General features: G+C 31.2%; 2 protein-coding genes across 8 annotated transcripts in view; one reads left to right on the top strand and one right to left on the bottom strand.

Annotated features, from left to right (window-relative positions):
• The window catches only part of LOC111703845 (uncharacterized), a 32,432-nt gene extending 30,849 nt beyond the window's left edge, over positions 1-1,583 (bottom strand). The window contains exons 1-2 of one of the 5 annotated variants that reach the window (XM_023475918.1): positions 1,519-1,583; positions 1,148-1,259 (exon numbers count right to left, since the gene is read on the bottom strand). In XM_023475918.1, coding sequence (XP_023331686.1) covers positions 1,148-1,203 — 56 coding nt within the window. In that variant the 5' untranslated portion in view covers positions 1,204-1,259; positions 1,519-1,583. Of the gene's footprint in view, positions 1-1,147; positions 1,260-1,518 lie in introns of those variants that run through there. The other 4 variants (XM_023475917.1, XM_023475916.1, XM_023475912.1 and 1 more) reach the window with 4 other exon arrangements.
• Positions 1,584-2,298: 715 nt separating this feature from the next.
• LOC111703857 (protein PFC0760c) lies at positions 2,299-22,093 on the top strand. Of its 3 annotated transcripts, none has more exons than XM_023475928.1 (19): positions 2,299-2,399; positions 3,156-3,210; positions 3,635-3,712; positions 5,140-5,194; positions 6,861-6,944; positions 8,835-8,883; positions 10,290-10,350; positions 12,981-13,021; positions 14,610-15,005; positions 15,601-15,645; positions 16,376-16,411; positions 16,915-17,008; positions 17,640-17,759; positions 18,275-19,181; positions 19,414-19,447; positions 20,056-20,107; positions 20,161-20,208; positions 20,521-20,644; positions 21,903-22,093. In XM_023475928.1, the coding sequence occupies exons 1-19, from the start codon at positions 2,358-2,360 to the stop codon at positions 22,063-22,065; spliced, it is 2,484 nt and encodes an 827-aa protein (XP_023331696.1). In that variant the 5' UTR covers positions 2,299-2,357; the 3' UTR covers positions 22,066-22,093. The 3 variants fall into 3 exon arrangements, with proteins under 3 accessions (XP_023331696.1, XP_023331697.1, XP_023331695.1); XM_023475929.1 differs by having other exon boundaries at positions 2,351-2,410; positions 8,835-8,878; positions 10,294-10,350; XM_023475927.1 differs by having other exon boundaries at positions 2,351-2,410.
• Positions 22,094-23,810: the final 1,717 nt, after the last annotated feature.

Genomic DNA, 23,810 nt, shown 5'->3' with positions numbered 1-23,810 from the left:
CAGAAACTCGACGTTTTATTTTCTAACAGTCACTGAGTTTTTCATTATCTTAACCACTGTTAAACCCTGATTTCTAAAGCCTACAAGTAAATTTAGATTTTTTGTTTAAATGTTTTTTCTCAAATATATAAAGGTCTTAAAGAGATTAATTAAATTGTTCAATTAATGTGTTGGAGCGGAACAGAATTTGTCTGCTGAAATTAACTAATTATACTTGAGAACAAATCATAAATGCCTTAGTTATTGAATAAAAGATTTTTTAGGTTGTACCCAATTTGGGTGGAACCTACCATATTTGGGTGGAACCTACCCAATTTGGGTGGAACCTACCATATTTGGGTGGAACCTACCCAATTTGGGTGGAACCCACCATATTTGGGGGGAACCTACCATATTTGAGTGGAACCTACCAAATTTGGGTGTAACCTACCATTTTTGGGTGGAACCTACCATATTTGGGTGGAACCTACCATATTTGGGTGGAACCTACCATATTTGGGTGGAACCTACCAAATTTGGGTGGAACCTACCCAATTTAGGTGGAACCTACCATATTCGGGTGGAACCAACCAAATTTGGGTGGAACCTACCCAATTTGGGTGGAACCTACCATATTTGGGTGGAACCTACCATATTTGGGTGGAACCTACCATATTTGGGTGTAACCTACCCAATTTGGGAGGAACCTACCCAATTTGGGTGGAACCTACCCAATTTGGGTGGAACCTACCATATTTGGGTGGAACCTACCATATTTGGGTGGAACCTACCATATTTGGGTGTAACCTACCCAATTTGGGAGGAACCTACCCAATTTGGGTGGAACCTACCATATTTGGGTGGAACCTACCAAATTTGGGTGGAACGTACCATATTTGGGTGGAACCTACCAAATTTGGGTGGAACCTACCATATTTGGATGGAACCTACCAAATTTGGGTGGAACCTGCCATATTTGGGTGGAACCTCCTATGACTCAAAAAAAGGGATTTTTTTTATTTCGACACTTAAAAATCCACCAAAAAAAAGCTAAAAATTTGGAAATGTTTTAGTTTGATGATATAAAAAGATGAACTGTGGTAACATAGAATACCTCTATATTGGTGTTTCGCAACTGGCGTTACCCTAGTTTGTATAAAGATAATACCGTGTCGAACTCCTTTGAACCAAACCGTAAGCACCCCGTTGTTCTCTTTTCCTCATGTTGAATAAAACACAGGGATAGGCGTAAACTTTATTTACAGGTTCCCAGCTTCAGTCTGGTACAAATATGACATACGTTAATTTCATGGAAAAAGCTTTGAAAAGGCATATGAACAGACAATATACCCCTCAGCATTAAAAAAAACCATGAACTGCCCAATATTTATCATACATCTATTTAATACAAAAAACTATTCATAATTCGCAAAGACATTTTCTCATGTATATCCAATGTAAAAGATTTTCTTAATATTTTTAGAATAATTTCTCATGGAGATTGAATATAACGAAAAGAACATTTAAAAACATATTTACCACAGTCATTCGCAGGGTTTCAGCACAAAATACTAGCACATTTTTACTAATCGACGATACACTAGAAAAACGTTTTTGAATATGAAATCTGTCCAAGGCACAAAACTGCGCCTGCGCAGTAAAATCAAAATATACGAATAAAACCGGTCTCCGTATTCAACTCCTTCCAGAAACATCCGTACAGACCGCTCTCTCGTTGCAGGGGTGAACAAATTTTTCCCATTGAGCAGGGGCATTTCATAGACTCCTAGAGACGCAACATGGCTCGCGTAACAATTGGGTAATATATTGGTTAATGTCTTACTTTAAGAAAAATAGTTTTAATTCAAGACTCATACCTGTCATCCTTATAAAGAAGCTAGACAATTCAAAATTGATAAATCAGATAAATTTAGATAAATCAAAAAGTGTTTTGTAGTCTAGATATGTAGACATTTAACAAGCAATGTAGTTTTTTTTATCAAAGTTAAAACTATTTAAGATGATGCAATTAATATTAATGTAATAAATGTAATTATTAATGTAACGTAGATTCATTCTCTATAAGAAAAGAAATGGAAAAGGGGGTTGATTTCATGAGAGGCACTTCTATACTTAAAAAAAAACATACTTGACAGTTTTATTGCGTATTTAACATTTAGATAGAATACTTGCAAGTTGTGTCGTGATTCAATACACTTACATGACTTTGCAATAAATATTACAGTTTAAATTTAAATTGATAGTTAAAGAATAAAAAGGTGTATTAATGCCTGATATTTATTTTATCAAGCTTTCTCTAGCTAGGAGAGAGGAGCCTAGGTATTCATAGTTCAGTGAAATGTGAAACTCTAGTTATCATGAAACAATGTGTTCTGTGTATAGCTCAAGCAAGAATAGTGGTATAACCAAAGTATTTTCGAAGATTAACTGATTGTGTGTATATTCTTTAGGCCAAATTATAAGATGTTCAAATTAAAAAAAGAGAAAAATAGAAGAAAAACTAAAAAAGAGCACTTCGCAAAATTTATCAAATTTAAAAACTTGTTGCCACAAAATATTTGGGTCCGAATGGTTCAGCCGTTTTGACGTTTATTAGATACAACCAAACAAAATGACAATAAATATCTATATATATAATTTTCTTGTGGTGATGTTTGTATCCGATAACCCAATCAAGCTCAAAAGAGTTAAGGCAACTTACGTGACCCCAGTTCTGAGTTCTACACTATTAAATATTCCTAACACTAGTTCTGAGTTCTAAACTATTAAATGTTCCTAACACTAGTTCTGAGATCTACACTATTAAATATTCCTAACACTAGTTCTGAGTTCTAAACTATTAAATGTTCCTAACACTAGTTCTGAGATCTAAACTATTGAATATTCCTAACACTAGTTGTGAGCTCTAACCTTATTGAATACTCCTAACACTAGTGTTGAGTTCTAAACTATTTAATACTCCTAACACTAGTGTTGAGTTCTAACCTATTGAATACTCCTAACACTAGTTCTGAGCTGAAACCTATTGAATACTCCTAACACTAGTGTTGAGTTCTAAACTATTGAATATTCCTTACATCAGGCCTGAGTTCTAACCTATTAAATATTCCTAACACTAGTTCTGAGTTCTAAATTTTTGAATATTCTTACTTTAGTTTTGCATCTTTGGACTTGTTCTCCTAACTCATGAAACAGCATGTATTCTGAAAGGCAAGTATCTCAAAACTTTTTTTTATAATTTCATAACTATAAAGCTAAAACATTTTAAACAAATTGAATATTAATGGCTTGGTATGGTTATCAACTGGGCCGGATCAGCTCAGTGAATCTGTTTATCCACTAAGGATGAATCAGCATAGAGGATCTGTTTATCCGCTAAGATAGGTCAGCTTAGTGGACCTGTTTATCCACTAGGATTGGTCAGCTTAGTGGATCTGTTTATCCACTAGGATCGGTCAGCTTAGTGGATCTGTTTATACACTAGGATGGGTCAGCTTAGTGGATCTTATTGTTAAAAAGTTGGTTTCACTTTTCACATAAAATAAAGCTCGAGTATTATTTTAGAATCTTAAGAGCACTTTTCAGAGTTATTAGAACATCAAAAGCTAAAAAATCAAACGTCTTTACTATTCAGGTGCTCTCCCCATGACAGATCTTGTTAAAGAAGGAAATTTTGGAAAACTAAAATGGAAAGCAAACTTTCCAAGAACAGGTAATTGTTTAAGGGATCAATGGAATTTCATAAGTTTACATCAACGAGGTTATAGTTACCGACGATAACAAACAACATTCAATTTACACCAGGGGGCGGAAACGTCATGTGTGTATGAATCTCGGTATTTGTACAGTCTAGGAGAGTACATTTGTTAATTGTTTACTTAAAAATAAGTTTAATATACATGTAGTATGTTATTTATGTATTTAAGTCAACACTATAAGCCAAATTTTCATGCAAAGAATATAATTTGATTAAAGTTTACAATAAACTAGTCGTTCTTCAAGCTTAATTATAATTGACAACATTGTTCTGCAATTTCCTTGAATTTAGTCATGTTGTGTGTCTGTACCAAAAGAGTTTGTGTAAGGTTTACCGAACTTGTCTGTAAAGCAGTGGACTGGCTTTCTCATGCCAAACCAGCGCCATTTCCTTTCCCTTTATTCCTATTCCCTGATTTACACTAAGATTATTCTTGTAAATGCTAATTCTGAGCCGAATGCTGCGGCTACGAATGTAAAGTCGAATTCCTACAATCTATCTCATCAAATTCATTCAATAGTACACAACTGCAGTTACCAGTGAAAGGAACTGAGTTTTTACCACACAGTCAAACTTTCTAATGCCTATATCTTTGCAACCTGATGGTGTAAACATGTTATATTTCAAACTTAGACACTTTGATCTAACAGAATTCATAGTTTGAAATATCAAGGGTATACAACATCGGGTTGCACAGATATAGAGATTCGGAAATAAGAGTTTGTGACAAAACTCAGTTCCTTTATCATATTCTTTGTCATAAACTATTGGGAATTCATTGGGAATTGAATTTGTATTTGAAAACAAGGACATGAGTTTTTGTCACAAACTAAAATCTTTTATTTCCAATATCTTTGCAATCCGATGTCATCTACCTTTAATATTTCAACCTATAAATTCTATTTGATTAAAAAGTCTAATTTAGAGATATTAAAGGTATCTACCCTCAGACTGGACAGATAATTAGATAAGATAATTTAGAGATATTAAAGGTATCTACCATCAGACTGGACAGATAATTAGATAAGATAATTTAGAGATATTAAAGGTATCTACCATCAGACTGGACAGATAATTAGATAAGATAATTTAGAGATATTAAAGGTATCTACCATCAGACTGGACACATAATTAGATAAGATAATTCAACTTATTTAGAGATATTAAAGGTATCTACCATCAGACTGGACAGATAATTAGATAAGATAATTCAACTTATTTAGATATATTAAAGGTATCTACCATCAGACTGGATAGGTAATTAGATAAGATAATTTAGAGATATTAAAGGTATCTACCATCAGACTGGACAGATAATTAGATAAGATAATTTAGAGATATTAAGGCAATCTACAAATTGTTATATGTTAATTGTTTAATAGATGGACTGGGCGATGATGTTATTCATCAACTACAGCTTGATGAAGAAATGAGTAGGTAAAGATTTTCAAATTTTTAATCTGATTTTAGGTTGCTCAAAATTATTAGGCAATTGTGTTACACAGACGACATCTTCTTTTTCTCATAAACTTCATGTTAATTCAGTATTTAACAATTTGTGAAACTAACTAACGAAGAGGATAATTAATTTACTATTTGGTTTTAACTATAATTTCTTTTAATCGTTAAGTGGTCTTCTGTTCCCAACCCTTCTTATAATAAGAACTCATTAAAATGTGGAAAGGAATAGACGACTGATATGACTCAAGTTATTATTATAGTCTAATGAACATAAAATATGTGCAATGCAAATGCAATATATTGCATGGCAATGACCCATTTCACTTGACCCTAAACAGGCTGAGGAGGGGGGCGTTTGGCGCCCCCCCTTGTAGCTTTTTTGTCCTAGCATTCTCATTTTTCTCACTATCACCGTGAAATTTTATGACTTTTAATGAACAGTAATTTAAAGGACTTTTTGTTTTAAAAATATATTTTTTTAATTTTTAGGGCAGGGTACAGGGCAGAATCAAAAAGTTCGGTCTGTGAAAAAGAAAATCTAAAATAGCCCATAACTTTTTTGTGACTGATTTTACAGATCTAAAAACTATATTTTTGAAAAGCCATTGAAAAATACATTTAGAAACATGATTCACATTTTGATATTTGTTTAAAACAAAAAAATAAATTTCATTTTTTTACCCTTTTTAAGGCCTTTTTTCCAGCCTCCCTAGCACCCAAACTGGTAATGTTAGCGGTCTACATTTTTTTCTTTGAGCTGGCCATGAAAAATTGGGCTATGAACATGCATTTAAACCGTAAACCTATTCTTTAAGGCCTTTTTCTAGGGGGGGGGGGCGCCAAATGCCCTTCCCCCAGGCTATGCATATATTCAGACCCCTCAGCCATTATAGGGTTAATAGGTTCATTGATAAATTACTGGTAAAAGCATATAATCTTTAGATACGACATCAAGAAGAAAAAGATTGCTTAAATATTGTCTTTTTTCCCACGGTTTTGAGCGTTTATTGGATTTATTCTTAATTAAACGAAATATTTTAAAAATGTTGTATAAAGCAGACCACAAAGTAGTCAAAATATATCAGGACAATCTTCCTTTCTCTATGTTTATTGATAATTAACTCGGGCAACAAAGGTGCAAGCAAATTTCGGTATGGTTGTTTCATGCAGTTGGACCTGTACTGTACAACAGCACGGTACAGTACTACAATATGTTACAGTAAAACGGTATAGTACAGTGCAATAATACGGTATGGTACAACAGCACGGTACGGTTCAGCAGTATGGTACAGTACAACGGTATAGTACAGTACAATGCATGATACAATACTACTGTACGGTTCGGTATGGTGCAACATTACAGTAAGGTGCAACAGTACTGCATGGTTCAACAGTATGGTACAGTACAATGGTACGATGCGATTCAACGGTACGGTATGGTACAACAGTACAGTAAGTTACAACAGAACGGTACGTTACAACAATATTGTATGTTACAACAGTACGGTGAGGCTCAACAGTATGGTACAGTACAACGGTATGGTTCATCACAATGGTACAATATGGTATAGAAATACGGTACAATACAACAGTAAGGCACGGTCAAACTTTTAAAACGGTTTAAAATTGATATTGTTTTTAGTGCCCTATATGAGTCTGCTCTGCTAGATGTTGCCAAGGATTTAGTAGAATCAGATTCTCTTAATACTGAAGATAAACAATACATGTAAGATAACCTTAAATTCATAAAATAAGTCCAGAGCTGAAAGAAATCAATTTAAATTGATTAAAATGAGTCTAAAATAAAACCTTATTTAGTAAATTAAAGATATTTCAGTCATCTTTGATCAGACAAAGGATCAATATGGTACCGTTGTGAATGACACTCTACACATGGAGAGTCATTCACAGTACATTTTAACGCATTCAAATGGTTTAGTTCGCTAAAGGGTTAAACGGGATTTTTTAGATAATAATATCATAATTTTTAAAGTTAGGACAATAATTTCTCAAAGATGTTATTAAGGGTCAACATTAGTGATGTATTATGTCAGGGTAACTGTAAAGTCGACATATACTTTGCTTGGCTCTCTGTTTGTTTGTTTATACGCAATAAACGTCAAAACGGCTAAACCGATCAGGCCCAACAGGTTCTCACATGACCCCAGGGAAGGTTTATGTTTGATCAAAATTTCAAATTAGCCTCAAACAAAATTAGATTTTCATTAAATTTTAAATTCCATGAAATTTTTTGATAAATCTGTGAACTTGTTGTTTGTTTTTGTTTTACAATGCATTCAAATAGAAAATGTTTAACATTGAAACAGAAGATGGGTGAGCTCTAAAAGCTTATAGTTGTATTTGTAAATAAAAGTAAATTTGCAAAAAAATTGTAAAAATGCAAAATTGACTATGCCGATACAAAACGATAATCTTGAGGATTATTTTCTAGGTTTAAAAGTATTTAATTTCCATAATTATATATGTTTTCTTGCATTAGAAATGTGTAATTTGCAATTCACTACCGGAGAGAAACCGCCGAATAAATAAGCTTTTAAAGTTAAAAACGTCAAATCTCATATCAAAGTTTCTATAAGTGATAATTTCAGGATAAAGTGCTTATTTTATAGTAAAACAAGTGCAATTTTATGTGCTCTTTATTTTTTGTTTTTACATTTTTTATTTAATCTTGGAAAACATGTCAACTAATGTGAGAAAATTTAGTTTTCATGTTATATTTGACACTTGCAAAGTTGTGAATAATTGATCCATTTCTCTGTTGCCACCTATTGTACTTGATAATCTATTTGGTTTTGATGGACTGCACTTGGAGTCCCATTAAGATCAAAATATCATTATATGGGTCCTTTTCAAAAGTTCTCTCATGTTTATATCAGAAATTGTTATATAACAAAGTATTAAATTTCAAATGTATCTACACAATTTATTCAAAAGTCTCACTAAATTAAACAATTTAGTTGTGATTAAAAATATGATGAATTATTATGAAAATGTTAATAAAAAATTCTTTGTAAAATTGGAAAAAAAAACTAGCCATTTTGTTGGAACCAAATCTCAAATCTTTAAAAATATTTGGAAATTGCGAACTTTTTGTTAGAATTAGCAAACAGAATGCCAGAGAATAAGATATCTCACATATTTCTAGCTTTTCATTATACCAAGTGTCCAAAAACATTCATAAAATCATGAACACAATGTTCTTATACATAATTGCTTATAATATTGTGACGTAAGAATACAGTACTGAGATTGTACAAATTTTACGTTGCCATTTATTAACAGCACTAGAAGCTATTTGATCTAAACTAAGATGGCAAATGTCTGATTAACAACGGTACCTTTAAAATCTTTGTCTAATCATGTATTAAATAGATATTAGTTTGTATTATTTTAAAAACTGATTATTTTCAATTGTGGTTTCACTGAGCAGTGAGCATGTCTTCAGCAGGAAAACATATAGGAATTTAACACTAATAAAAACTAGAATATCTTCCACATTATTGATCAGACTAAGGTTTAAAGGATACCGAAGTAAGTCGGGCATTGTCAGAACTTTAAATTGTGTTTACAGTACCTTTAAGAATGATATATTTAGGCTGGAGCAGATATTTAACAAGCTAATGATCGACAGTGAAGAAGGAAAAGTAATTGATAAATTTAGTTTGTAAAAACATATTTTTCAATTTTTTCCAGTGTCTTGTTTTTTCAACAATTATACAGGGTATGTCAAAGAGTGTGATTTGCGGCGACTGCAGGTGCAAAAACTGCGATGGCCCAAAAGAAAATCCGCGAACCTTTTTTTCTCTCAAAATCAAAAGTTCAGAAAATTCTCCGGTTACTTTCTTCTAATTATATTCTAAATTATTAAATATAAGCTGTTCAGTTGAACCTTTGAACCATTGAAAAACAATTTTTCCGCAAAAATTATTCCAGAACTGAAAATTGCGAATTTTCTAATAACAAATTTGCAAATTTTCTGAGATTCTGTAATTCAATCTTTTTAAAATTTTAGATTTTGATAGAAACAATTTATTCATACTTTTTTGTTTTTCTGAACTTTTGATTTTGAGAGAAAAAAGGTTCGCGGATTTTTTTGGGGGCCATTAAATTATCAAATAATACAAACTTTCCAAAATATTGAAAAAACACCATACAGGAAATTTGCACCAGGCGACGCAAATCATATTTTTTTTACTCACCCTGTAGAAGGGAAAGCATATATATAGGTGAATTCCAAACGATTACCGCCTGCCCCCCCCCCTCTTTTTTATATGTACAAGGTTGTGTGATCACTTGCCTTATGATCGTCCTTACGTCGATCCTGTGTTTCACATTTATTCAATCTTTTCATCGCCAAGATTTATTAAAAGAAAAACTTTAGTATTTAATAAACTTTGATAAAAACTATGCAAGCTAACAATATTTTATGGAAATAAAAGAAATAAAAAAGGGAATATTTGAAAATTTGCAAATTTGCTATTTTTTGCAAATTATTAAAGTAGAGCCCAAGGGCTTTCCAAAATTGAATCAAATGTTAAAGCTTTGTATCACAATAAGGAAACTTTTTTGGGTAAACCAGACACCTTCAGCTTGAACAGGGTTAACTGCAAAAAGTTTTAAATGTGAAGCAATATTATTTAATAATTCTTAAAACATACTTATGATGATAATTATTTACAGTTTCTATTTAAAGGAAAAATGAAGAAAAAAATAGTTAATATATATACAAACTTCTCAGATCAATTATTTTAAAAATAAATGACAAAGAAAGAGAATTAAAGCTTCCCCTCGAATCTGTCATGAAATTATAGGTTTGAAATCAAAATAACTCTTTGAAATTATGTCTTACTATTATATTACTTTCAAAAGAAATGTATTCAATTGCTGAAAAAAAATTAATCTTTTCAGACAAAAACTCATTTTCTATGAAATGATTGTATCCTTTTCCTAATAAAATTGTTGTGTGCCAAAATATATAATAATTTTTAATCAAGATATATAAATGCAACAATTCCACCACACTTCTTTTACGTAAAATAGTATCAATTAGACAGAAAGAAACAGTTTTTTGAAAGACAAGATCAAGGAAACTTTTAAGATTTCAAGATCAGGTAATCTATTTTTTATATAAAAGTTTTTAAAAATTAAAAAATTTTAAAATCTGAAAAATTTAAATACCTTTCACAGAAAGTCGACTCAGTCGATTGCTGAATTGCTTAAAGAAACTAAACTTTTTTACTGTACTATTAATTTTTGGAAAAGGAAAATAATAGGTTTCGAACTTACGTCGCATAAAAAGAAGCAACATAATCTCTATTTCTTTGCATGTAATACCTATAGCTAGAGTCTCTCTAGACTTTTGTTGTACACTTTAAAGATATTTAAATGATGAAAAAATAAAATAACAAAGAAATTTTTATATTACAGTAAGGACTGTATTGGAAAAATGAAATGAGGTTTAGAATAAAACCTGAGAATCTAAGGCATTGAACGATACATATATATTTATCTGATGTTTCTGTGACTGTCTGGTGAAATTGATATAAAACCGTGTCAAAATTATACGAAAATCTGTATATATAAAATTTTGTATAAAAGTAGTGGTTTTAAACAGATCATATTTAGAAAATACGCAAACATTATATCACACAGAAACCTGAGAATCTCAGGTTTGCTCCTGTTATAATTTTTTAATTTTTATTTTGCATTTTAATAGATATAATTGATAATATTATTTATAAGTCAATAATACGTCACAAGAACTCCCGCCAATGAGAGTGCAGTACACTGGTCACGTGATACAAACGGAAATTACGTGACCATTATACTGCACTGCCATTGGCTGAAGTTCTGGTGACGTAATACGGACTATACGGACTTTATGTGATAATATTATCAATTATATCTATTAAAAATGCAAAATAAAATCAAATAATTATAACAGGAGCAAACCTTAGATTCTCAGGTTTCTATGGGATATCATCGTTTTCAGATTGGTTTCGTATATGTGGAATATAACTTGTTTATACAAAATTGCATAAATATGAATTTTCGTATATATCTGACACAGTTTTATATTAATTTCTCGAGACAGAAACATCAGATATATGTCCTACATGTATCGTTCAATGCCTATACCCCCTTTCATTTTTCCTTTACAGACCCATGAACTTGTAGAACAGAGAGACGGAATTTAAGTAATATAGTTATAAAGCAAACATGTTTAACAGTAACTTGAAAAAAAAACTTTTAAAGAGAAAATACTGTGTACACTGCTTAATGGCTGTTTTTTTGTTCATTGGACTTCTTAAAGGGACAGTAAAGGAAGAATGAAAGGGGGTATAGGCTGAAAGCTAATCCCTTTAGCTCTTGATCGCGACCCATGAAAGTTATATCTAATGTTCATGTCTCGAGAAACTGATATAAAACTGTGTTAAAATTATACGAAAATTCATATATGTAAAATTTTGAAAATCTGAAACTTAAATCACGTGACCAGAACTATCACCAATGGCAGAGCAGTATACTGGTCACATGTCTCTGCCTGTATCACGTGACCACTTTACTGCACTGCCATTGGTGGAATTTCTGGTCAAGTAATACGGACGTAAAAATTATATTATGAATGAAATCTATTGAAAATAGAAACTACAAATATAAAAGTAAACCTAAATTACAATTAGCTTTCTCTGGGATATCATCGTTTTCAGATTGGTTGCTTATTTGCTGAATATGATCTGTTTAAACCTACTACTTTTATACAAAATTGTATATATATTAATTTTCGTATAGATTTGAAACAGTTTTATATCAATTTCTCGAGACAGGAACATCAGATATGACTTTCATGGGTCGAGATCAAGAGCTAAAGTGATTAGCTTTCAGCCTATACCCCCTTTCATTTTTCCTTTACTGTCCCTTTAAGATAAAACTTAATTTTCAAATTCCATCAGATTTCGGGTCTAAAAAGAGATTATTTGAGAAAATGTTAGGGGTGTAGGAAGAACCATTATAACCGATAGTGAACCAAGAAATTGATAATATTTGCATTATACCCAGTGTTTCTTTAAAATAATTTGATAAAAACTATTATTTACGGACTCTATAGTAATTACAACTTGATTATTTTTGGCCGCTTAGCCCTGTAAGGGAGCAGCTCGGACAGTTAATTACCTAATACTGTCCTTCTTTTAGAGTGAAATCCTGTCCTTCCTTTAGAACACTGCGAACTACTTGATCTTGTCCTTCCATTAGAGCTGCCCAGACAGTTTCAACTATATCCTGTCCTTCCTTTAGAACAGCATATTTTCCATTAGGACGGAAAGTTAATTATTTGATCATGTCCTTTCTTTAGAGCAGCATTGGCAGTTAAATGCCTAATATTGTCCTCCTTTTAGAGTAGGACAGACAGTTGATTATTTAATCATGTCCTTCCTTTAGAGAAAGACGGACAATTAATTATTTGATCATGTCCTTCCTTTAGAGCAGGACGGACAGTTAATTATTTAATCATGTCTTTCCTTTATACCAGCATGGATGGTTTATTACTTGATCTTGTCTTTCCTTTATTAGAACAGCACGGACAGTTAATTATCTAATGTTGTATTTCCTTTGGAACAGCAAATGGCAGTTAAATTCCCTAACATTGTCCTTCCTAAGAACAGGACGGACACATAAGTGTAATGCACAAATAGCGAGTTCATTCACCCTTTTATGTTTTAAAAACACTCTTTAATTTTAGCAATTGTGGATGGTTCCTATAGAAGGAAAGTAAGGCTTCAGGTTGGTAAAAGTAATCCATTTAAGGAATATTTTTAAAGGAATCAGAACGTCAGGTCCATAATCAAATAATCTTTATCCTTGTTTTTCCTTACATTTGTTTCATCCTTTCAAAAGCAAGACACGCTATATTCAGTTTTTTCCTTTACATTTATAAGGTTGTCAACTTCTCATTCATTCCTATATTGGATTATCTATCTATCTATCTATATATATATATATATAGATATCTTTATAAATTGATTGTAATCTCTGTTTTTTTGTCTGTTTGTGCAATTTTCTGAATTCTGATATTAACTTAAAAGAATCCCTGGGCTGGGCCGATTTGAATTAAACATTTACTGTGGAACTTGATAGAACACCATGAATGCTTTTAGTTTGGTTTAAACATTAATATTTATTTCAGTTGGGTAACTTTCAGTTTTCAGGCACAGCTGAATTACAAATTTAATACTTAATAAAATATTAGTTGAGTTTACTCGATTCTGTTGATATATTTTTAACACTATGCTTTCAGGGCGCTTCGCACCCATCTTCTTTTTCGATTGTGAACAATTTATCTTTGTATACATTGTAAAACAATAACAAAGAAAGATATTGCGAATTTTATAAAATTAGTTGATGGATTTTCAAAGTTTAATGAAAATCAAATTTTGTCGTAGTCTAATTTTTGAAATTTTAATCATTCATAAGCCTTCCCAGGGGTCATGTCAGGTCCCACACAATAATTTAGGCCCGATCGGTTCAGTTGTTATAACGTTTATTGGATAAAAACAGACAGACACCCAGACAAGCAAAGTTTATTTAAAGAATGATTCAGATAGTTAACAGCCTCTAAACTTGAATCAAAACTTGCCATTAAAAATTTCAACAATGTTTAAGAATTTTAAGGTAAATAGATCCAACCGGGCCGGGGGTTAAATATTTAAAAACAATGTATATAGGTACGAGAATTATTGCCAAGAGCAATGAATTTTCGGCAACATTTTTCACTATCCTCCCTGTCAAGATATGTTTTTCCCACACAAATTGTCCATTTCTAATTGAGTTTTCATCCGATATATTATTCCATTTCTAAATCACATATTCATTCAATTAATTTAAAGATTGTTTACCACCGCTTTGACATGAAACTAAATGTTTCCTGAGAAACTCAACCTTCTCATTTTAAAACTTCTCAATCAAGTTAAGAACATTCCCGTGGTTCTACCGAGTTAACCATTCAAAATTTAAGGCGGTATACCAGTCAATGTGTTCATGAGTTATGATCAGTCAAACAAACAAAAAGAAATACAAAGATTACACCCATGATATTTTGCAAAATTGCTTTTTGATCTTTTAGCCCCTGAAATTCGTTTAGACCAAAACAAGCTTTAATATAAATGATTCAAATATAGCTGATATAAAACTCTTTATTCCGGCCGATGTTACTATGAAGATTCACGGTTACAAAATCAATTTAAAAATTATCCAAATTCTAACGAAAATAAATCTTGTTATGTATCGACCATAAATGATTAAACACCCCCCTTGCAATCTCTAAAAACAAATCTGTATTTCAAAACTTTGATGAAATTTCTAAAACATTTAGGCTGATGAAGTAAAAGCAGAAAAGCGCAAAAAGAAGAAAAAAGCAAAAGGCAAAACAAAAAAGAAAAGAAACAAAAAGAACAAAACTAAGAAAAAAACCAAGGATGGAATGAAGAGCTCTAAAAAGAAAAGCAGTGATACTAAAAAGAAAGATGCAAAAAGAAAAGATAAAGATGATGAAAACAAAAAACAAGCAGACAATGAAGAAAAAAAGGAAAAAACTGATAATGAAAAGGACGATGATAATGATAATAAATATCATTTCGAGGGCGAGCAAGAGTATGAAGATGATGATGAGTATGAAGATGAAGATGATGATGATGATGATGATGATGAGTATGATGACGATGATGTAGATGAAGAGGATTCAGATTACGAAGATGATGATGAATATTCCGTAAGAAGAATCTTATCAACAATTATTTCATATGATCCTTTTTTATCCTAAACAAATCCCGAAAATTTCTTAATTTTTTATCAGATAAAATAAGAGCAAATAAAACTTTATTGTAAAAGCAGTTTGGTGCAATATTTTTTACTGGTGGAGATAAATCTTTAATTTTTTCAAACCTTATTGATATGTTCGGGTATCAAACGATCCATCTCAAACCACTGAAAACCGTATTAGTCAGTTTTCGCTTTTTCAAAAATTGATTTGATTTTATGCAAAAAATTTTGTGTGACAAATTTTTTCCAAAAACCTACTTTTTTATTTATAATTAGATTACTTTTCAAGGGTATTTTACAATGTGAATAATTCTAAACTCAGTAACTAAAGACGGATTCGTTAAAACTCTCCTATACATTTGTTTTTAATCAAAAAAAAGCAAAAATATGAGATAAAAACAATACAAGAAAACTTTAGAACTGGTGCACAATGGATTTTATTTTTTTCAAAAAAGTTCTTAAAAGTTTCACCCTTAGATCACTAAATAAAATTTAAACAGTAAATATCTACAAAAAAAGTTTTGATCATTCAAAATATCTTCCAGACAGGGTTCCGAAATGACTATTCTGGAAACTCTGGGACGATTGAGGTAAGATTGATATCGTTTTTGTCTTTAATATGTTTTGTTTGAAACCACTAGTAATTATTTTTGACAGTTTTTTGTGGTTTCACGTCCCCTAAAAGTATACTTTACATTTTCCAAGTCCACTAGTAAATAAAAGCCCACTACTTCGTTTACTTAAAATTTAAAAGCTTTTTTATTTGTAAGTGTTAATTACCGACATAGGGTCAAATAACCTATAGGGTCAAATGCCATGGGATCAAAAACGCGACCAATGATTAAACGACATAGGGTCAAAAAGTGCGACTAACGGTTCAGCACATTATTTAATATTAAAGAAACCGCAGCGCTCGGCTCCCTAATCCATTCTAGCTGCAGCGCTCGGCCTGGAAATCTAACCTAAACAATAATAAGATGAGAGACAGCATATTATTTAAAATTTAATGGACTGTCCAATAGCCAATCCTAGCCTAAGCCCTTGGCCAGAAATTGCCCTAACCCAAAATAAGAGACGAAATATTATTCAACATATGAAAAGAAAAAAAAAATAAGACATATTTTTGTCGTTTTAAACTCTTTGCCATGTTTGGTTTGTCGTATGATCCAATCTTGTTTATACCCTTTGTCTTTTTATTTCTTGTTTGACCCTGGGTCGTTTGACGTAGCTTTCTTTTTTAAGCCGAAAAGTTAATATTTACCAAAGAAAAATAAGATCCCAAATTATTAATAAATTTTATAAAATATTAATTTGTTTTAGTCAGACTACTTTCTACCTGGCTTCAATAGAACACAGGTTTGCTAATATCATTAAAAATAAATTCGAATAATCTTAAAATATTCTTTTGGGTGAGTTATCTAAATCTTATAATCTCTTTGGTAATGGATTCGATTAGAAGGGACTGTTTTTAACCCTGGGGGCTTTCACTAGTAATCTTTTTTTACACCCTCACCTAAATGATTCTTTTCTTTTTGGTTGAAAGTTTTCGACCATTTCTTTTGCTGTTGGAGGTCTATCATTTCGATGAGCTGGCATCGAAAATCTGGATGATTAATAGTTATAAAATACAAAATATTTCTGAAAAAGAACGTTTATCGATGCAAATTACTTTTGAAAAATACATTTTTTACAGCTTGAAAAAAAGTAATAATCAAATAACAAAGTCCAGACCATTATCATTAAAAATGTGTTTATTTGTTTATTTATTTGTTTATTTGATATCCCCTTAAAAATACGATGTTCTTTTGTTAAATAAAAGACAAATCAAAATATTATAAAAAAGAATTATAATTTTTTAGAAAGAACAAATAGAAGAAGTTTATAAAGCTGTATATGGACCTTTTGTATTTCATTGCAACTGGACTTTTAGTAATCTTCCTCCTTTCAGTGCAGGTAGGAACACTCATCTTAACAAAAAGTTTATATTTTTTTATATATCAGATGTTTTTGTCACAAAAATATTTACTGCCTTTTAACAAACATTCCTACACATGATTTCCCCAAAACAAACAAATGTGAAATAAAAATAAATGTGAAATAAAAGGTTTTGCTTAACCATCTGTTACCAAGCCCTGTAACTATATTTATACTATTATATGTTACTCCCCCGCCGTTTACCCGAGCTTAGCTCTTTTTGCCAATAGTCTCATCTTAGTCTCATTGCCAAAGCATTGCGGACTTTCACAATCAAAATTATGGGCAATTCGGTCAAAGGTTCATGAGTTATGATCGGACATACAAACAATCAGAGATTACAACTGTATAAATAACTATTTTTAGGATGTTTCATTGACTTTAATTCATTTTAATTCAATTGAAGAAAAAAATTTTCTGCAGCATTCCACCATTTGTTGGTTTCTATTACAGTGAAACCCTTAAAAACGAATACATCGGAAGAATTTATCAAATGTCGTCTTGACAATTTTTCAATGAGTTTATAAATTCTTTTGATGTCTCCAAAGTTCTGGGGTAAAACTTAAATTGTGTACAAATTCCTGAAAAATTTATTATTTCGATATTTCAGAGGAGATTTCAGAGATAAACAAGAACTTTCCAATTCAAAATATTTCCTCCATAGTTTTCCCTTCGATGGATTTTTTGGCGAGTTCTCCCAACAACAACAACAACAACAACACTGAATCAGGTATATATTGGATTTATGTAAATTTGCTTGCACCGCTGAACCGGAATTTAAAAGTATCATTGAAAGAAAGTCCTAAGTTTCATTTAGAGGGTCTATACATTTGCGTAGATTTTAGTTTAAGAAATCTGAAAAAAGAACGTAAAGAAACCACAATAAATGATATTTCTTAACAAAAATATTGGTATCCTACAAACCGGCCTGAACCCATTCATTTCCGATACTTTGTTTTAAGTTTTGAGATTTAAACTAAAATAAAAAAATGTATAAACCTATATAAACATAATATTCTATCAAATATCCATGTGAATATTACAGGAAGTGTAGTGACTTTTGACCCTAACCCTAACCCTAACACTAAAAAAGCTGGAAGGGGGCAATGGACGCCCCCTATATTTTTTTTGCTCTAGCACTCTCATTTTCGACACAAATTAAAACTTGTTAATCAGAAAACCTGCACAAAATTTCCTTTTTTCCAAAAAAAAATTGCATGTTTTCATGTCAATTTATGATTTTAGATGATAACGAAGTAGCTGTTGAAATTAACGATTCAGCCCTGGACCCCAACTTGGCTTTACAGCTAAAAGATTCTGCAATGTCCAAGAAAAGTTTGAAGAACAAAAATGTAACTGGTTCCATAAATTTGAAAACGGGCAATCAAACAATTAATGGAAATAATTCAGAATCTTCATCAACCAGTACATCAAAGATTTCTCCAACCTCTTTGACCATGAAGGGCAATACCTCTCTGGACCAAAAGAGCAATATCTCTCTGGACCACAAGGGCAATAACTCTCTGGACCATAAGGGCAATAACTCTCTGGACCACAAGGGCAATAACTCTCTGGACCATAAGGGCAATAACTCTCTCGACCACAAGGGCAATAACTCTCTGGACCATAAGGGCAATAACTCTCTCGACCACAAGGGCAATAACTCTCTGAACCATAAGGGCAATAACTCTCTGAACCATAAGGGCAATAACTTTCTAAACCAAAAGGGCAATAGTTCTCTGGGACATAAGGGCAATATAACATCTAAAGAAGACTACATCATTAACAATATTCTAAAAGTTTCCAAAAATAATACCTCTACCAATACAACAAGTACTCCAACGACTAGTACTAAACCTTCAGGAGATACCAATCCCGAGAATATAATCAAAGATGCTCTTGCATCTACTGAGAATGAAACTAGAAATGAATCAGTGAATGAGCAAGAAAATACTACACAAAGTTCAAAATTAAACCATTCAAAGTTCAACAAAACAACACATAAATCTACTGAGAAGAAAACAGAAAACCAGACGGAAAAATATACCAATCATAGCTCAAAACATCCTAATAATGTCAACAAACAAAATACAAAGGAAGACAAAAAAGAAAATCACAACCAACACAATTCAAAATATAATGCTACAGAAAGGAAAGATTCACAAATCATATAATGTTAATTAGAAACGGTCAGAATATTCATGTAAGTTGAAAATATGTAAAAAAAAAACTAATTTTCTAAAGATCTAAGAAAACAATGCTACATTTTTTTCTTTATATAAATTATGAGTGAAATGTGGTGGGTTTTGATATTTCTCTGAAAATTAAAATAATATCTTTAAACTTATTTGAACTGGACAAGGTTATGAAAATCTTTATGTCAGTTTACCAAATACTGATGGAAGAAGAAGAATAAAGGTAATCATTTTTCTTCCAAATCATTAAAGGGACAGTAAACGTAATTTTAAATGATCTTTTATTTGCACAGTGGTATGTCCTAATCACAACGGTATCGATTAAACCTTTGTCTTTATCAATGAGGACGGAGATCTATTTTTCTAAAATAAGTAATTGTGAAGTTGTTTACACGGAGCTTCCAGTCACTCAATTTTCAGCCAGAAAAATAACGATATCTTAGTCGTCGCTGAACAGAAAAGATGTTACTGATACTGTTGTGAATCCGTAAAGGTCACTATGTATACGGTCACTTGTAACTAGGTCTACATTCAATTGCATTACCAATCAAGACATGCAAAATAAAAACAAAGTAAAAAGAAAAAAGTTACAAGTTTTATACATTTTTTAAAATAGCCCATTACACATTCAAATGGTATTCAAATTCATATGGAATTTACAATTAAAAGACAGGAAATAAATTTTAAAAAACAGTGGGTTTTGTGGATCCGGGTTTTGACCTTTCACGATTAAATCAGAGTGCTGAAAAATTGTGGTAATCAGTTTATTTGATCTAGTTTANCCCCCCCGGCCCTTGGTCGTATAGAAACCATCTTCAATTATATTTCTAGCGAGATACAGAGAGTTCCAAATCTAACAATGAACCATCTGACAAAAACGCTGGTAAATAATACTTTTTCATGTTTTAAAACCCAAAATTAACATTTTTATTTGAGCTGACAAGTCCCAACTTGAACCTGATGGAAATCAGACAAAAGCTTCAGGTACTGTATTATTATCTTTTAGTTTAAGTAATAAAAAGTACAGTTAGCGTGATTTCAATTGAAGTGTTGCATTTATTACTATTTAAATATCTGGGCAAAAGGGCAAAAAAATTTTTTTCTTCTAAAAAATCAGATCATTTTCAACATAGACCTCTGGATTTATGCAGCAGAGACATAGACAAAATTTGACAACTTTCAACACATTGTAAATAAAACAAAAAACTCTTTAAAACTTTAAGTTACTTTTAACAACATCTCAAAACAAATAAGATAAGACAAATGTCAAGCACAATTTTTCATGAAATATTTCAGAAACGGATGTGAAGAAAAAGAAGAAATCTAAGGACAAAAAGAAAAAAAAGAAATCCAAGAAGAAAAGTAAAAAGTCCAAGAAGAGGAAAGACAAGAAAAGTAAATCCAAGAAACCTAAGACTGGGTATAAATTTATCAAACTTTTAGAATTTTTCCGATTTATTATTATGTTTTACTCTGAAGTAAAATTGCCTCTAAGGAGAGTTAGAGGTGGATAAAGAAGGGGCTATGGGGCTATTAGTGAAATGACCCCCCATCTGGGAAAAAATAATATAAGCCCCCATGGAAAAAGTCTTGTATTCACCCCTGGAGGGAGTAGCCATTAATTTTAAAAAGCTAAAATAAAAATATTGCATTGTGGGAAAAATAAAACTGTGAACTAGGAAGACAATTCTAAAACACAAGTTACGGTCTCAAATAGTCTAATGAACGTAAACACAGAAATTATAGAGCGTTGGTATTTACCTTGCTTTGCTGATTTTCTATATCTATTAGTATTGATTGATTGATTTTAGTCTTCCTATTCCACAGTTTTATGGATCTCACTGTATCTCGATCCTAATTTTTCAGATTTTATTGGCAGAAAAATTATATTGCAAAAATAATAGTTTTAAGTACAAACATTTAGTGTTTAACATTTAAAATTTTAAATAATTTCCCTATATTGTTCCACGGGAACACTCACTTACATATAAATCATAAATAATTTATTTCCCTATATTGTTCCACGGGAACACTCACTTACATATAAATCATCAATAATTTCCCTATATTGTTCCACGGGAACACTCACTTATATATAAATCATCAATAATTTCCCTATATTGTTCCACCGGAACACTCACTTTAATATAAATCATAAATAATTTATTTCCCTATATTGTTCCACCGGAACACTCACTTATATATAAATCATAAATAATTTATTTCCCTATATTGTTCCAAGGAAACACTCACTTTAATATAGATCATAAATAACTTCCCTATATTGTTCCAACCGAACTTCCCTTATATACAAATTTTAATTATTTTTCTTATATTGTTCTATGGGAACACTCACTTAGATATAAATCTTAAATAATTGTCCTATATTGTTCCAAGGAAACATTCACTTAAATAATTGTCCTATATTGTTCCAAGGAAACATTCACTTAAATAATTGTCCTATATTATTCCAAGGGAATATTCACTTAAATATAAATTTTACAATAATTGTCCTATATTGTTCCAAGGGAACATTCACTTAAATATAAATTTTACAATAATTGTCCTGTATTGTTCTAAGGGAGCATTCACTTAAATATGAATTTTACAATAATTGTCCTATATTGTTCCAAGGGAACATTCACTTAAAATAAATACATTTTCTCATTTGTTCCAAGGGAATCTGGTGTTGAGGTGAATATTGATGTTTGGACAGAGGAAAATGAAGAACAAAAAATCTTGAATTGCATAAAATCAAAATGTCGTGGAATTGATGAAGATGACAAAGGGTCCCAACCAAGTGATAAAGCAAATGATTTAGAATATAATATTCAACATTAATGAAATAAAGATTCAAAATTAAAAAGTGTTACAGCTGTTTTTAGGCCTACGATTTACATTCATAAAACTGTTGAATATGAAGACGACCATAAGACAATATTCCAATGGAAAGCAGCAATGTGTAGTGTAAACAGACCCCTTTTACTAAATAAGTTGATTTGCTGGCTTGATACTGGTAAAAATATTTGCTTTTTGTGATTCAAATTGTATTTTTGATTTTGTGACCAAAAAGACTCTTTACCAAAAATAATATTTTTTAATTCCACAACGTAGGGGGTATTCAAATCTATAAAAACTTCCGTGATGTATGGGCATTTGACGTACAGGGTTTCTCACAAAGAATGAGACTGTTAAGACGACCTGAAAATATTTTAATCTGATGATTCCAAATAAAATTGAGTTTTCTGCCTTATATATGTTTTTAGGCTTATTTAATGGTAAGGGAATCAAAGGAACAAGCTTAAAGTTACAGGCAATCATTAATATAAAAAAGCAGAAAGTATAATTTTGTACAGCCGTCTTTGATGTCTCATCCTTTATGGGTAACCCTGTATGCTAACAGTGTGTCAAAATTAATTATAAAACGCTGCATGAATTTTACAGTACAACACATGATAACCAAGAAGCTGATGAAAGTGGGATAAAAAAGGACTACGCTGGCGGCTGGACGTTACGTAGAATTCCTTTATTTCTAGTATTTAGAGCTTTCATATCAGTTTTTTGTTATGAAGACTATTTATATAGATTATTTGTTGAGTTTCTTTAATCAAATTACTGTGGTAAAGCAATGGTTGAATTCTTACAAAAAAAAGGGGGGGGGGGTAATAATTTACTCAGTAAAAGAAGCATGGATGTTCATTTGCCAATACCTCAATTTTGTTTACATTTTTTTTTTAAATAAATGGCTCAGTAACAGTATAAGCATTTTTTTAATGAATGGCTGAGTAACAGTATGAACATTTTTTTAACAAATGGCTAAGTAACAGTATGAGCATTTTTTTAATATATGGCTGTGTAACAGTATGAGCATTTTTTAATAAATGGCTGAGTAACAGTATGAGCATTTTTTAATAAATGGCTGAGTAACAGTATGTATTTTTTAGTAAATTGCTGAGTAACAGTATGATTATTTTTTAATAAATGGCTGAGTAACAGTATGAGTATTTTTTTAATAAATGGCTCAGTAACAGTATAAGCATTTTTTAAATAAATGGCTGAGTAACAGTATGAGTATTTTTTAATATATGGCTGAGTAACAGTATGAGCATCTTTTTAATAAATGGCTGAGTAACAGTATGAGTATTTTTTAATAAATGGCTGAGTAACAGTATTCACATTTTTTAACAAATGGCTGAGTAACAGTATGAACATTTTTTAATATATGGCTGAGTAACAGTATGAGCATTTTTTAAATATATGGCTGAGTAACAGTATGATTATTTTTAAATAAATGGCTGAGTAACAGTATGAGCATTTTTTAATAAATGGCTGAGTAACAGTATGAGTATTTTTTTAATAAATGGCTGAGTAACAGTATGAACATATTTTTAATATATGGCTGAGTAACAGTATGAGTATTTTTTAACAAATGGCTGAGTAACAGTATGAGCATTTTTTTTATATACGGCTGAGTAACAGTATGAGCATTTTTTTTTGTAAATGGCTCAGTAACAGTTTGAGCATTTTTTTAATAAACGGCTGAGTAACAGTATGAGCATTTTTTTAATAAATGGCTCAGTAACAGT

Source organism: Eurytemora carolleeae, unplaced genomic scaffold (genome assembly GCF_000591075.1).
Source record: "Eurytemora carolleeae unplaced genomic scaffold, Eaff_2.0 scaffold555, whole genome shotgun sequence".
NCBI classification, from domain to species: domain Eukaryota; kingdom Metazoa; phylum Arthropoda; class Copepoda; order Calanoida; family Temoridae; genus Eurytemora; species Eurytemora carolleeae.
This window is presented reverse-complemented; position numbering and strand designations above follow the sequence as displayed.

What these genes read in the sequence shown, in the direction of transcription:
- LOC111703857 (XM_023475927.1), top strand. Translation starts at nt 2,366, where the DNA reads ATGTGTTCTGTGTATAGCTCAAGCAAGAATAGTGGTATAACCAAA. An exon ending in AGCAAACTTTCCAAGAACAG is followed by an intron (nt 3,713 to 5,139) that starts GTAATTGTTTAA and finishes ATTGTTTAATAG; the next exon opens with ATGGACTGGGCGATGATGTT. An exon ending in ACCATCTGACAAAAACGCTG is followed by an intron (nt 20,108 to 20,160) that starts GTAAATAATACT and finishes TTTTTATTTGAG; the next exon opens with CTGACAAGTCCCAACTTGAA.